Source organism: Megascapheus bottae, chromosome 15 (assembly GCF_031878675.1).
Source record: "Megascapheus bottae isolate mThoBot1 chromosome 15, mThoBot2.hap1, whole genome shotgun sequence".
Lineage (NCBI taxonomy): Eukaryota > Metazoa > Chordata > Mammalia > Rodentia > Geomyidae > Megascapheus > Megascapheus bottae.
This window is the reverse complement of record NC_143523.1, coordinates 26,716,742-26,732,905: the sequence shown is the minus strand read 5'-3', so window position 1 is coordinate 26,732,905 and position 16,164 is coordinate 26,716,742. Positions and strand designations below refer to the sequence as shown.

Genomic DNA, 16,164 nt, shown 5'->3' with positions numbered 1-16,164 from the left:
TTATTATTATTATTATTATTTTGTGGTACTAGGGTTTGAATGAGGAGTTTTATACTTGCTAAACAAGCTTTCTACCACTGGAGCCATGCATTCAGCCCTAGAATAGATTAGATTCTATATGACTCAGTTCCTTCAAATAAAAGTTTCTTTTGCTTTCTATGCCTATAATATATTAAAAGGAAAGGAAATGTCTTTTCTTAAAAAAAAATAATTTTAAGTTTTTTGTATGTGTGCCAGTCCTAGGGCTGAACTCATGGTCTGAGCATTATCCTGAGCTTGTTTGTTCAAAGCCTGTGTTCTACCACTTGAGCCACAACTTCACTTTTACCTTTCTGGTGGTTATGTGGAATAGGTGTCTCATGTATTTTCCTGCCTACGGTGCCTTTGATCTGTGATCTTCAGGTCTCAGACTCCTGAGTAGCTAAGTTTACAGGTATGAGCCACTAGCACTCAGCCAGGAAATTTCTTTTATGTTGCAGTCAGACATTGGTTAGATTTTAAAAAGCATTGCTAGGTGGTTACTTGAAGTTTTGTTTTCCTTTTCATTGTTGTTTCCGTTGTTGATATTGATCTCTTTGGCTTGTTAGGTAGATTGATTAAATGTTGATTAAATAGGTGTTGACTTTTTGTGAGATAATCAAGACATTCTTTTTGAGTTTGAAATTTATAAAATTTGTAGCATAGTAATTTTGCATTTTTTTCCTCTTAGACATTTTCAGGAATGGATTGGGAACTCATGCTCTTTTTCCTTTTTAAAAAAATTTTTTGTTCAGTCCTAGGTCTTGAACTCTGGGCCTAGGCACTGTCCCTGAGCTCTTCAGTTCAAAGCTACTGCTCTACTACCTGAGCTGAGCCACAGTGCCACTCTTCTGGAGAGTATTATAGCTAAGAGTAAAGGCTCTAAAGTCAAGTCAGATGTGATTCTACTATATTTATTAACTTTGTGTCCTTGGGCAAGTTACTTAACATCTAGAATTCTTAGTTTTCTTTATCTGTAAAATGGACCTAAGACCATTAGCTATCTTAAAGAAATATTTTAGTACTTATTTATAAAAGTGAATATATGTTTGTAGTAAAAGTGCTTTACATATCTCCTCATTGTCACAAGATCACAAAATGAAACATATACTGAAATTAAAGTATTCTCTTTTCAGCTATAAGGAACTGTCTTTAAGCCTTTAAGCTTTCCATTTGTAGATTCAAAATAAAAGAACAACCAAACATGGAATTAAACTGAGATGCAAGTCTTATTATTAGAGATATGCACTATAAATTTTCCTTGGAGAGATATTCTTTGATGTTTTAAAATGCATTACCATATTTTTATATTGGATATGTTTTGTGGCTTCCAAAAAATATAAGAAATGTCGGCTTTCAGGGCAGTTGTAAAATTTAGAAAGAATAATGAAACTATCCTAACTAAAAACCAGTTTGTAATTTTTTTAAAAATGTGAACTTATAATTTGATACCTTCAAGCTCATATAATTGTATATGTAAATTTTAAAATTGTATTCATATATTCTGCCAAATCATTCATGAGCCCATGAATAAACTTTTTTTTAAAATTTTTTATTGTAATTAATAAAAGGTTTACATGATATTTGCCAGATAGAAGGTGCATTAATTCACATACATTGATACCCTTTCACATGTCTTGGTACCCATTACCCTCCCCCCCACCTCCCCATGAATAAACTTTAAATTTGCTTTTTTGCCTTTTTCTAAAATTTGGTAGTCATGGTATAGTGAATAGAAAAGAGAAATTAGAATAGTAAATCACTTGAAATGTATCTAGTCAGTTATTTTATAGTGATCTGATTCTTGGCAAAACAACAATACTTATGGTATACTTGTATATTGGAATACTGTAATAGTTTTTTATGACCAAAACCAGATTTGTATCTTTTAGCTGTGTATGGTGGCACATGCTTATAATGTCAGCTGTTCAGGATACAGCGATTAGTAGAAATACAGTTTGAGGCCAGTCAGGACAAAATGTTAGCAAGACCTCATCTCCACAAAGAAACCACATGGTAGCATGTGTTTGTAATCCTAGCTAGGTGGAAAGCATGGTAGGAAGGTTGTAGTCTAAGGCTAGACTCAGCAAAAAGTAAGAGGTCCTGTGTTAAAGCTAACTAAAAGAAAAAGAACCAGGTCCTTGCCCAGCAAGTACAAATCCTTGAGTTGAAATCTCAGTATAATTAAAATGTGTTTATGTGTTTCCACATATATGTATACTTAAACAGATATATGTATATGTCTAAGTATACATATACATACACACAAATAAAAGACTTATCTACCACTGTGGAAAAACCTTTAAAATCACAAAGTAGGCTACAGATCAGTGCATTTAATATGTGATCACTTTATTATTTTTAGTAATAGTTTTCATGTATACAATAGTGCACATGTATTTCATCTCTGAAAGTTTATGAGACCTGTAATACCCTTAACTGCATCTGAAAGAAATTTATTTTTCATTTTTTACTATTTTGTGCTATTTATATTTTATTTATGCTCATATTTTACCTTAAATTTTATAAAAATAATTTAAGCCGGGCACAGTGGCTCATGTCTGTAAATCTTAGCTATTCAGAAGGCTGAGATCTGAAGATTTTGGTTCAAAGCCACCCCAGGCACTAAAGAAGGAGAGACTCTTATCTCCAGTTAATCACTAGAAAAGGGGAAATGGGGCTGTGGCTCAGAGGTGGGGCTGTAGCCTTAAAGATCTCAGGGACAATACCTAGGCTCAGGGGTAGGGCAGTAGCCTTGAGCTGAAGAGCTCAAGGACAGCACCTAGGCCCAGAGTTCAACCCCCCCTCGCCAAAGAAATTTAAGTTAAAAAAAATGTTAACATTCAGACAATATATGAATGTTGGTCTTCACCAAAGACTTTTTTTTGACATTCTGTCACTTATATTCACTTTTTTATGTATCTTCAATTAATTTGTAATTATAAATCAATTAGAACTTGAGAATTTTCTGTTCTGAAAGTTTTATAAGACTGAACATGAAGCAGCAGTATTCTCTGGCAGTGATTGACAGAATACCCGAGTAAAAAGACAATAATAAAGGCAATGGTGCTGTGGCTCAAAATGATTGAATGTTAGCCTTGAGCTGAGGAGCTTACTCAGTCCCAGAGGTTAAAGCTCATGATAAGAAACAAGAAAAGAAAAAAAAAAGACAAGGATCAAAATTTTTTCTATATATTTTTTATTGTAATTAATAGAAGGGTTACATTATATTCACCAGATAGAAGGTGCATTACTTCACAAACATTGATACCTTTTCTCATGTTTTGGTCCCCATTTCCCTTCCCCCACCCCCGCCCCTCATCTTCTTTTCCCCTCTTCCCTATCTGATTTCAAATAACCAAAAATGTATATATACAATATATCAGATAAGGTGAAATACTGTAGCAATATGAGATAACCAAGGATGGCAAAAGAGTTGAGAGATAACAGTACATTAAGGACAACAATCACTCATTATATGGCTTTTGTTTCTATATCCTGGAGGTCCTTTCATTTAGCGTCATACTGTATGGCCTTATGTAAAGGATAGAAATTTTTATTGATAGATTTTTACCAGAAAGATTTTTGTTAGGATGGAGATTTTTGGCTAAAGGACCAAGTCTATGAAGTACAGGTAGTTTTAGGAAGCAGTGTCATAGTGGAAAAACCAGCTTAAGGAAACAAAGCAAGACAAGGAATTTACCGAGACAAGGAATTAATAGGCAAGAATGTTTGGTAACAAATATGTTAAAGAAAACAAGGGAAAAAATGAAGAGAAAATGTACGGATGGAAAGCCAAAGAATTTACACAGTAAATGTCATAATTACTCATACAGTAACTACAGTTACTACTGTATGAGTAGGTGTTAGTTTCTCTAGTTTACAGATAAATGATGCCAAGTTGCAGAGTTAAGTAACTTGAAGTTCCACATGTAGTATGTGGCAGAGTTGGAATGCAAACCAGAGTTCTTTCAGCTGTTTCACAGCAGCACTTCCTTTACAGAAGCATATCTCCTGCACTCATATATACATTCAATATTGCAGCTATCTGGATGATCATGTATGTGAGGGATCGTTATTAGGGTTTGAACTCAGGTTCCCATGCTCAATTCAAGCATTTATGCTCAGCTAATCATGTACTCTTGCTTTAGAGCCTGGGGCCAACTTTGGACCTCAGTTCTCCTACTTTTGTCTCCTGCATAGTTTGCTTTTCAGGAATGTATCACCATGCCCAACTTGTTTTTATTTATTTATTTTAGTATTACACTAACTTTTGTGCTCAGGCTGACCTCAAACAAAAATTTCTCACATCTTTGATACCCTCTCGCTGATATTACAGATGTGTATCAGATGCCTGACTTATCCAATATTTTTATTTTAAGCTGTTTCTGGTTGGATTATGAATTTTTCTAGTAAAACCACATACTTCAGTTTGTTACTTTTTTGTTGATTCTTTCTATGTTTTTTGTGGGGGACTCTTAATTCATTTAATTTTGCTTTAATTTTTGCTATCTTTTTGATATATGATGTACCAGAGAGACTTGACCTATAATAATAGGTAAAGATTTAAAAGAAAAATGTGAATATATCTCTAATTTATAAAATTTTATTTTTTTATAGAACTTTATGAGATCTTCCTTTCAAGAGCAAAAGAACGATGGAAAAGCTTCAGTGAAACAAGTTCAGATAATGATATAGAAGGTGTGTTCCTTTTTTCTTCTTTTGAAGAGTTTGAGGATGAAAATCCACTTACTTAATGATAATAGTGCGAATTTACACCATATATCAGTAAATGTGAAACTACTTTACAAATATTTTATCATTTAATCTTAATCTTTTCAGTAGCTGGTATCATTTTGAATTACAGAAGAGGAAATTGGGACTTAGAGTAGTTAAGTTATAAATTGAAAAGATGAGATATAAACCATATTAGTTATACTCCAAGTTTAAATTACAAGGTTAATCTGACAAAGTATCAGGCCAAGCTCTTTCTTTTTTCTTTTTTTTTTTTTTTTTGGCCAGTCCTGGCTTGAGCTCAGGGCCCGAGCACTGTCCTTGGACTTTCTCAAGGCTAGAGCTCTACCACTTGAGCCTCAGCACCACTTCTGGCTTTTTTCTATGTATGTGGTACCGAGGAATCAAACCTGGGTCTTCATGCATGCTAGGCAAGCATTCTACCACTAGGCCAAACTCCCGGCCCAGGCCAAGCTCTTTTTAAATACAGATATTCTTCACATTTTATTTATGACCTCTTTACCTTTCCCCATCCATTGGTTTTATTTATTCCCCAATCTATTACTTATAATTTTTATTATTCCTTATTCTTTGTATAATTCACTCACAGTCCTATCTTTCCTTCCATACTCTTTAGTTGATTTTCTAATCATTTGGAAGTAAAAACGAACATTTTTCCCTCTATCATTATAGTTCATTAATTTAGGTAGATTTATTGAACTATCTGTTGTTCTTGGATAATGAAGAACAATCTTTAAAATGTTTTTACTCCATAAAAGTAAAACTATAACTAAAAGAAACGCAAAGATCTAAGAAATCTTGTGCTGGTTTCAAAAGAAGCAAATTTTTAGGAATTGTAATGACAAGTATTAACATGAGATATTTTATGAATAAATAATTTGGACTCCAGTAGAAATTGGTTGAATGAAGAATTATTAGAGTCAGTAGCAGTATTCTTTTTTTGTTGTTAGTTGTGGGGACTTTCTCTGAGCTTTTCACTCAAGACTAGCACTGTACCACTTTGAGCCATAGTTTTGCTTGCTGTTCATTTTCTGGCAGTTAATTGGAGATAAGAGTCTTGTGGCCTTTTCTGTCTGAGCTGGCTTTGAACTGAGATCCTCAGATCTCAGCCTCCTGAATAGCTAGGATTACATGTGTGAGCTACTAGTGTTTGGCTAAAAGCAGTATTCCAAATTACTGTTCTCTCATTTCTAAATGATGATGATGATGATGATTTGTAGATCATGAGGCTTGAACTCTGGGCCTGGGCACTGTCCCTAAGCTCTTGAGCTCAAGGCCCTATCCCTTGAGCCACAGCCCCACTTCCTGTTTTCTAGTGATTAATTGGAGTTAAGAGTCTCACATTCTTTAGTGCCCAGGCTCATTTGGAACTGAGATCTCAGGCAGGCTCCTGAGTAGCTAGGATTACAGGCATGAGCAACCGCACCTGGCTTAGATTATTTTATTTTTTGCCAGTCATAGGGCTTAAACTCTGTGCCTAGGTACTGTCGTTAAGCTTTTGTGCTCAAGGCTAATGATCTGTCATTTTGAGCCACAGCTTTACTTATAGTTTCCTGGTAGTTAATTGGAGATAAAACAGTCTTACAGCCTGTCTAGACTGGCTTGGAACCATGATCCTCAGATTTTAACCTCCTGCATGTGATCCACCAGTCCCTGGCTTCTGGAGTTTAAATTCGCAGTTATCATTTAACTTTTTGGTCATTTGCTTTGCAAATATTGCTTTAACTCCATCTTCCTGTTGTTCTTCTCATAATCTTAATTATCTCCATAATAGAGGATTCAACAATGTCCAACAAACCTCTTGTACTGTTTTCTCTCTGCTTCAGTTTGAATTTTACTATCTATGATTAGGACCACTAATCTTTTCTTCTGCTTGATCTCATAATATATGAAATCTGTCTTAAGTTTTTAAATTTAGGTATTATACCTTAGAATGTCCTCTTTCTTGTTTTTATACATTCTATTTTTTTGTGTGTAAATTCTTTCACTTTCCATTCATACATTTTCTCTTCATCTTTTCCCTTTTCTTTAACATATTTGTTACCAGACAACATTCTTGCCTATTAATTCCTTGTCTGCATTATAGAATTATAGGTCTACTTCTTTGGGTTGGTGTCCCCTTAATTAGGTAACATATCTTACATCTTTGCATAGCTTAAGATTTTTAAATTGTACCTAGACAGTGTAAAGAAAAGGAACATAGAAATGGATACTGGTGTGTCCCCCATAGGGGAAGCATGCTCTGTACTTACAGACAGTTGAATTATGGTTTTTTCATAATTAATTGTACTGAATTGGGATGAGGTTGTAGCTTTCTAAAGATTGAATTCATTTTGGGTTTCAAATTTCTTAATGGAAAGAATTGCACTAATATGATTTTAAGGCTTCTCCAATGAAAGGTTCTCCCGAGGATAATGTGACTAGGGCTATTTTCATTCTGCCTTTCCTTCCACATTGACTTCATGAATTCAAAGAAAAGTCCAGAGAGGGAAAAAACAGATACATATATTCAGAACTCTACAGATTGGTATTTATCTCATCCATTTGCCCAGAAAAGCTTCTCCAAGTTTTTCTTTCCTGGAGCAGGGTACATGTGCTATGGCAAGCTCTGTTCTAAACTCAATCCCAGATGCAGCAGAGGCCCCTAGAGGGGATAATGGGCACTAGTGTCCACTTATACAGGAAAAGCTGTTCCCTTTCTGGAATTTAAATGGTCTAGACTTCTGTTAACTCTGAGGTCATTTTAAAATGGGTTATTTGTGATTGTTTGCTTTTTTTCTAGTTGTTATCATGAGAAAGATAAATCTATCCTGTACTCTATAAATCTGGAGCAGACTTCATTTACTGTCTACCTTCCTAATAAATATACAGACATTTTTGTCTCGTAAAGACTTTGAGTACTAGGAAAAACTATGGCATTTCTTAAATTTTTTATTACTCATTTACTTTCAATAAATAACACATACACTGATCATTCTGTGTTTACTTGTTACAGCCAAGTGATCATTTAAATTTTATCTACTTGGTAAATGCAGGTATATCTGTTGCTGACCGAGAGGCCAGTCTGGAATTAATTAAGTTGGACATATCCCGTACATTTCCATCTCTCTACATCTTTCAGAAGGTGAGGGTTTGTAACTAGCTTATAACTACTTTTTTTCTAAGTATTTCAATATCCAATTAGACAGATTCTCTAAATGCATTGCTATTATTTTTGTAAAGACAAAACTATAAAATGGGCAGTTTATATAAAAAGAAAATTCTAATATTCCACTGACTTAAATATATTGCAGTTAGTGCAGTATATACCTCTGTGTAGTAGCTATTTAACATAGTTTTATTGCAATCTATTTCTTATTATATTTTTTATTCTATGTCACTTGGAATTCTTAATGTTTTATTATATTCAACTGGTAAAATATAGCTAATATTGGCACAAACAAAACATTTTGCAATTACCCCTTAAGTTTTTTAAACATTTATTTTATATGAATTAACTATTTTCTGTAGTTACCATTAAAATAGTAAAGCAGCTCATTCATAAAGTAAGCTGGGTCATTAGCAGATTTCTGTATTACTAAGATTAAAATTGGTACAGTTTAATTTACTATATTTTAGTTGCTTTTTTTTTGCCAGTCCTGGGCTTGAGCTCAGGGCCTGAGCATTGTCCTTGTACTCTCTCAAGGCAAGAGCTCTACCACTTGAGCCTCAGCACCACTTCTGGCTTTTTTTTCCCCTATGTATGTGGTACCAAGGAATGGAACCTGAGTCTTTGTGCATGCTAGGCAAGCACTCTTACTACTAGGCCAAACTCCCAGCCAGTTGTTTTTCTTTTGCTGAAATTGCATATGTAAAATCAAGTGGAGCTAGGCACTGTTGGCTCAGGCCTGTAATTCTAGATGTTTAGGAAGCTGAGATCTAAGGATCATGGTTCAAAGCCAGTCTGGGCAAGAAAGTCCGTGAGTTTCTTACATCCAGTTAATAATTACCAAAAAGGTGAATGTAGAGTTGAGCCTGAACATCAAAACTCAAGAACAGTGCCTAAACCCTGATTCAAGTTCCAGGACTGGCATGCACAATCGGGCGCGCGCGCACACACACACACACACACACACACACACACACACACACACACGCAATACACACAGAGAATAATTAAATGGATTGGAGGGGTAGTTCAGTGGTAAAGCATAGGCAAAGCCCTGGAGTCAATCACTGGCAATCTCCTCTACCAAAAAAGAGAAACAATCTGTATTTATCATTTACTTATTATACCAGATCCAGAAATCTTTAAAATTGTTTTCAAATTATATAGCTTATATCCCTGGATGTTTGATTTCTTCTTTATTATTAGGAATCAGTATTTTTATTAGTTTTGAAAGTATCTTCATAGACTACTTCTAGAATCTTTTTGACAATTGTTAAATATACTAAAACTAGTTATTTAGGAAATGCTACAGTTTTTAACATGTTATATGTTAACTGAGAGACAATTATTCATAGTTTCAAATTTCATTTTCTCTCCTAAGGGTGGCCCATATCATGATGTTTTACATAGTATCTTAGGGGCATATACATGTTACAGACCTGATGTTGGTTATGTAAGTATTTGTTTTAATGTGGTTTTTGCATATAATCATTTCATCTGTACTCATCAAATACCTTATGTTGTGTTAGATGTTTACAAATATACCATTAAGTATCTATACCTCATTCTTGGGTTTTTTATTTTGTGTAAGGAGAAAACTTTACATCTCTTGGCCAGGAGCTTATGAGTGGACCACCAGCTTTCTGATAAGGCTGTTAGGGACCTCTCACCAGTCATTTTATATAGTTATTCGCAACAGTCAATATGGTGCCTCTACCTCTTTCCATTGACTCTGACTCCATAGAACAAAGCTTTTATGTTCTGCCAAATTAAGGGAAGCACTTGTATAGATAAAAAGAAGGAAAAGGATTTTCTCCTTTTACAGGATACTCTAATTCTGTTGTAGACCTGCCCTTCAATTTTAGAGGTATCTGATGACTTCAATTTTTGACCCAGACTTTGGTAGTTCAATTTTGCTTGCCAATTATTGACTTCTTCCTGTGGAGATATTTTAATTTTAACATTCTTTACTTAATTTTCTAAAATTCTACTGACATCTTTTATATATTATTCATATCCTTTTCTATTCTCTTTGTCATCCTAAGTAATACTTTTTTTTTTCTTTTTCCTTTTCTGGTTTGTTGTGGGGCTTGTTCTCAGGGACTGGGAGCTGTCTGAGCTTTTTTGCTCTCAAATCTAACACTACTTTGAACCACAGCACCACTTCCAGTTTTCTAGTGGTTAATTGGAGATAAGAGTCTTAGGGACAATTCTGTCCAGGCTGGCTTTGAACAGCGGTCCTTAGATCTCAGCCATCTGAGTAGCTAGGAGTTCGGGTGTGAACCACTGGAACTTGACCCTTTCATTTTTCTTTACTGTCATTTTAGTTGGATTTTGAAAGAGGACAAAGAAAAATTAAAGAGTTTAATTGCCATGTTTTACTAGAAGTTATAAACTTCATCTTTTTATATTTATCCTAGAAGAATTTTAGAGACCACACTAAAATAGCTATTTGACACAACTTTATTCTGTTGCATGTTCATTTGCACATGCAAACAAATATTTATATTCTTATTATTGGTACCTTTGTTCTTGGCAGTTGATCTACTCCAGGGAACAAAAAGTTTATACTTCCTATGATACTTGATATTTTAGCTTAGAAGGAGGAAACAGATAGTAAGCAACTATAAAGTACATATACTATATTAAAAAGTGATAAATACTGTGGAAAAAGTATGGCATGGGAAAGGGTGAGAATTATGTTTGGAGTGGGACAGGTTGTACTATTTTAAAAGATGGCCATATAGTCCTTATGTAAATAGTGAGATTTGAGAGTTTGTGATACATCCTAATATTGTCCAAAGATATTTGGCTCCAAGGAGACCACCATTGTCCTGTCCACCCGGGATTCATTTTCCTCATAACACTACCCAACTTCTGCTAAGACATTCTGCCTTTGAGCAAATCTAAAATTCTTTCACCTTGCCTTTTGGGCTCCATTTCTTTTTTTGAGAGGCTATTTTTACAAAATTATGGGCAGGAGATACTCAGCAGAGCACACAATGATTTAAACACAACTGACAATAATTTAGCACTGATTGAGAGCTTCTCCAATCAACTGAGCTATATCAACCACATATACTAAGTTAGTGAATAAGATGAGATTACTGCACACTACTTGTTTATTCTGCAAAATAATTGTAAAGCAGAGTATATCACATGTGTTTGGGTTTATACTTGCATTTTTCATAAGCTTAATTCTTACAAAGAATTCAAGTTTTAGCACGGGAGATTTTAGATTTCCTTAAAATGTATGTAATGGAATTAAAATACCATTATGATTTTCTCATGGTTAGATTCAGAAACATTTCTGACAGGAGTACTACCATAAATGACATTTCTTTTTCAGTGCATACATCATAAGTGGATGAGTATTTAGAATTGAACTCTGAAAAAACTATAGAAATTACTTTTTTCTCTTTCCCATATGCACAAGTAATATATGATGTTTACATTTTAAATAGCTTTTAGCATATAAATAAAATAAAAAAATTGTAAGTGATAAAACAGGTTTAAATGGAAGCATTTTCTGTTTCAGTTGTATGCACATTAATTTAATTAATAAGATCTTAGATTTAATTATCACTTTATCTCTTCTATTTGTTTTTCTACTGTAGTATTATAGATGGTTGATACTTGGCTCCTTATATCCATTCAGCAAATATTATAGTACTAAGAATACAATAGTGAACAAACATATTCTGATCTGTGTTACTATAATACCACAACTTAAGGACTTGTAACAGCACAAATTTTGACAGTTCTGCAGCTCAGAAATCTGAAACATTTCACTGAGTTCAAGACAAGGTGTTGAGCAGACCTCATTTTTTTACCTTTCCTTCCTTCTAGAGACTGCCTCCCTTGGCTCCTTCGTCTCATGGACCTCTGCCTCTTTAAAGCCAATATAGAATTCCAAATCTTCCTCTGAATCTCTTGCTTCCCCTTTTCACTTACAAAGTCCTTTGGGACGATTACTTAGTGCCAATTAATCTAACATAATTTTTCCATCTGAGCAAGGTGCTAGTAGCTTATATCTATAATCCAGCCACTCTGGGGCTGAGGTCTTTTGATCATGGTTTGAAGCTGGCTTGGTCAGATAATTTCTGAAGACTCTTTTCATGGGTCATAGGGCTTGCTTGAGCTCTGGGCCTGGGCACTGTCAGCTCAAGGCTACTGCCCTACCCCTGGGCCTGGGTGTTGTCCTTTCAGCCCCACTTGAGCCCTACCTCTTGAGCCACAGCCCCACTTCCCATTTTCTAGTGATTAACTGGAGATAAGAGTCTCACAGTCTTCAGTGCCTGGGCTGGCACTGAAGAGCAATCCTCAGATTTTAGCCTCCTGAGTAGCTAGGATTACAGGCATGAGCTACTCTGGAGGCTCTGGAGACTCTTATGTCTAATTAGTCACTAAAAAGCCAGAATTGGAGGTATGGTAGAGTTTCAGAAGTGAGTGAAAGAAAATGCTGAGCAAGGACACATGGTCCTCAGTCCAAGCCCCAGTACAGCCACACACACACACACACACACTCACAGGGATGCAAAATATCTTTCATCAAATACTGCAATGTTTTCACAAGTTATGGAGATTAGGACATGGGCATTTATGGATAGCTGATGCTTATTATTGTGTCTTTCCTCATGAAATTCTTACTATAGAAAGTTAAATAAGCTAATATTAATCTACAAACTACCCAGAAGAAGCCAGAGAAGTAGGAGGACAGCAAAGAAATACTGAATGGAATGTTGAATATTGAAGGGAACAGTTCTCAGGGTAGAAACCACCACTGGATTTTCTAGTAAATACCATTGGTCATGCTAGCAAGAAAATTCTCAACATGATATAGTAATAGTAATGAAGTATGTTAAAAAGTAAAAAAGAGAGTTAGGTGTAGTGGCACATACCTGTAATCTCAGCACTCGGAAGGTTGAGGCCAACCTGGGCTACATAGCAAGATCCTATCTAAAAAAGAAGGGGCAGGAGAAAGAATTGGGAAAATAGAGATGGTTTTTCTAAGTAACTCTTCAAATTATGTAGGTGGGAAGAAGACATATGTATCATCAATTATACTTAATGTATTTTCTCCTGATTTAACTAAATTATACAGATGTTCAATAGTACTTTTTGTTTTCTAAATTGAAATATAATTGCTGCTTATATCTCACAAGGAAATACTTGAATGACATTCTTTTACGTAAGGCCTTTTATAATATAAATAAATTTATCTTTGCCAAATGTCTTCTATTATTTCCATTATAAATCTTCTAATTGTGCTGTTCCTGATGTTCCCATTTCTATGTCTTGGCCTATGATTCTTTTCCATCTTGAAATGGTTTTTAACCCACTTTCTTTTCTTGCTTTTCCTGAGATTCTGGTTATATCAATCCCTCTACCTCTTATTTTTTGGAATTTCAGCAGCACATCTCTTATTCTTTGTTACCCATTTTTCTATTCAGACAGTTACGTTAGGATAATGAAAGCAATCACCTGATTTTCATTAAACTTTATGATTTTGTACTATATTTTGAACAAGTTTAGAATTAGAAGAAATAAAAACTAGTATCTCAAGCTTTTTGTCCTGTTTTTAAAGTAATTTCCTTAATACTTATTAGCCATATCATATGAACAAGAAAGTGTAAACATGGGGATTATGGGTTCTCTATTTAGTTTTGCTACGGAGAAAAAAAATAAATCTGGGTTAAATTCTACTTTGTAATGTCTCTTTGTAATTTTTCTGGAATACAATTAAGTAAACTGCAAAAATAACCACTTAAAATCTGTGTGTTTGTTTTTTTTTTTTTTAATTTTGAAGGTCCAAGGGATGTCCTTCATTGCAGCAGTACTCATTCTCAATTTAGAAGAGGCAGATGCCTTCATTGCATTTGCAAATCTCCTGAACAAGCCATGCCAGCTGGCCTTTTTCCGTGTCGATCACACCATGGTATGAACATTTGGAATGCATTCTGTTTTCTATTAAGTTTCTGTACTTTGACTTCCTTTTAGAGTGAGAACAGAATGATTACAGGACTAAGATAATTGATCTAATGTAAAATAAAATATTTATTAAATTAATTTTAGGAATGCTTGGTGATAATACTCAGAGTGTAAGCAAACAAGATTTGTCTTATACTAAAGAGTTTTGTTTCTCCATTTCTAGAGTATTCTTTCATGATTTTCCCATCTCTCCGTTCATAAATTTATTGATTTCCTATCTGTAGATGCTGAAATATTTTGCAACATTTGAAGTATTCTTTGAAGAAAATCTGTCCAAACTATTTCTCCATTTCAAATCTTACAGTCTTACACCAGACATATACTTAATAGACTGGTAAGTCATAATAGTCATAAGTAATAATGAAAAAGAAATAAAGTATAGCTATAGTAGATGTCTTTCACAAGATTACATAAATAAAAAGAACTTGCCTTTGTAAATAGAGAAACTCAAACATTTTTATGGGGATGTAATTGATTAAGAGGATGAACCAGGTTGAAATCAGACTAATGCAGCTATTTTTCTCCTAGGACTCAGGGTACTTTGACTTGTTATGCCCTAGTTCTCCCCCTCCCTCCTTTCAGTTGCTTTTGAGACAGGGCCTTGAGCTTTCTGTGCAGTCTAGCCTTACATCATAATCCTCCCTTTTATGCCTGTATTATAGGCATGTACCACCAGACCTAATTCTCAAAAGCCTCAAACTGGGATCCTCCTGATTTCTGTCTCCCTGGTAGCAAGGAGTATAAGTATGTGCCCCCTAGTCTGGCACTCTGTTCCTTTTATTTAAAAAAAAAAATCATCAAATAGTTATACAAGGTGTTTAACATTCATTTATATGTACAATGTACCTCAATCAGAGTTAACCCTTACATCTTTCTCATCCTTATCCAATTTCTTATATAGAAAAGAGAATAGTCAGATCTGCATCTTGGGTTGTATTGGGAGAGTGAGTTCTCACATTCAATACCTAGCACTAAGATGGTTTTTAGAGGTTTTTTTTTTGCTATCTTTTATTTATTTTACTTTATTTATTTATTTTTGCCAGTCCTGGGCTTGGGCTCAGGGCCTGAGCACGGTCCCTGGATTTTCTCAAGGCTAGGGCTCTACCACTTGAGCCACAGCATCACTTCTGGCTTTTTGCTACGTATGTGGTACCGAGGAATCGAACCCGGGTCTTTGTGCATGCTAGGCAAGCACTCTACCACTAGGCCAAACTCCTGGCCCCTAGAGTTTTTATTTCTTTATTAGCATACAAGGACAATGATAGTGTTTCTACAATAAGAGATATTTTTCAAGACTTCATCCAGATTGTTTATAGTTTTAATGTTTTATTTTTTTTCCAACTTTCTAATTCAAGACTTTCTGTTGTAACTTGGAGGGTTTTCCTGGTATTTATTTCATTCTAAAATGGTAGGTATGATTTGCCAAAAAGATGACTCAGTTGAGTCATCTTAAGATAGGATATCAAAAATAGATACAGTTTTAAACTTTAGATTCTAATAATCAAAACTAGTCAGTGTATGTACAGGATACTAAAAGGGTTTTTGTTGTTGTTGATGTTTATATGTATTTTCGTATTTCCTTCATGCTAGATAGATGTTAAAACTGAACATCCAGACCTAATAGTAACTTTTGTGTGTGGTGGTACTGGCGCATGGACTTAGACCAGAGCACTCTAGAGTTTTTGTTAAAAGCTAGTTTCTCTGCTTGAATCATACCCCCCACTTCCAGACTTTCCTGCCCTGGCTGGCTTTGAACTGTGATCCTTACATCTCAGCTTCCTGAGTAACTAGGATTGTAGGTGTGAGTCATAGCATCTGGCTAATATATCAGATGTATACTATACAATATTGGCTCAAGTGGTTGAGCACTTGCCTAGCAAGCATGAGACCCTGAGTTCAAATCCTCATACCATCAAAGAAAAAAAATGCTCAAATAAACAAGATTAAAGACCCCAATGGAACAATCATGACTGATATCCAAGAAATTCAGTCCATTATGAATAAGTACTACCAGGGCCTATATTCAAAGAAACAGGAAAATCTAATAGAAATGGATGATTTCTTAAATAAATATAGGCTACCCACATTGAACCATAAAGAGGTAAACAAATTGAACAAACCAATTTCATACAATGAAATAGAAGCAATCAGGGAAATGCCAACCAAAAAGAGCCCAGGTCTAGACGGTTTCACTGAGGAATTCTAAAAGACGTTTAAAGATGAAGTAATACCTATACTGTTGAGACTCTTCT

At 34.7% G+C, this 16,164-nt stretch overlaps 1 protein-coding gene across 3 annotated transcripts in view; it reads left to right on the top strand.

Moving 5' to 3' along the window:
- Tbc1d12 (TBC1 domain family member 12) overlaps positions 1-16,164 on the top strand; it is a 63,852-nt gene that overhangs the window by 37,411 nt on the left and 10,277 nt on the right. For all 3 annotated transcript variants that reach the window (XM_090346222.1, XM_090346224.1, XM_090346225.1), the window contains exons 7-11: positions 4,639-4,719; positions 7,809-7,897; positions 9,303-9,374; positions 13,731-13,859; positions 14,137-14,246. In XM_090346222.1, coding sequence (XP_090202348.1) covers positions 4,639-4,719; positions 7,809-7,897; positions 9,303-9,374; positions 13,731-13,859; positions 14,137-14,246 — 481 coding nt within the window. The remainder of the gene's footprint in view (positions 1-4,638; positions 4,720-7,808; positions 7,898-9,302; positions 9,375-13,730; positions 13,860-14,136; positions 14,247-16,164) is intronic.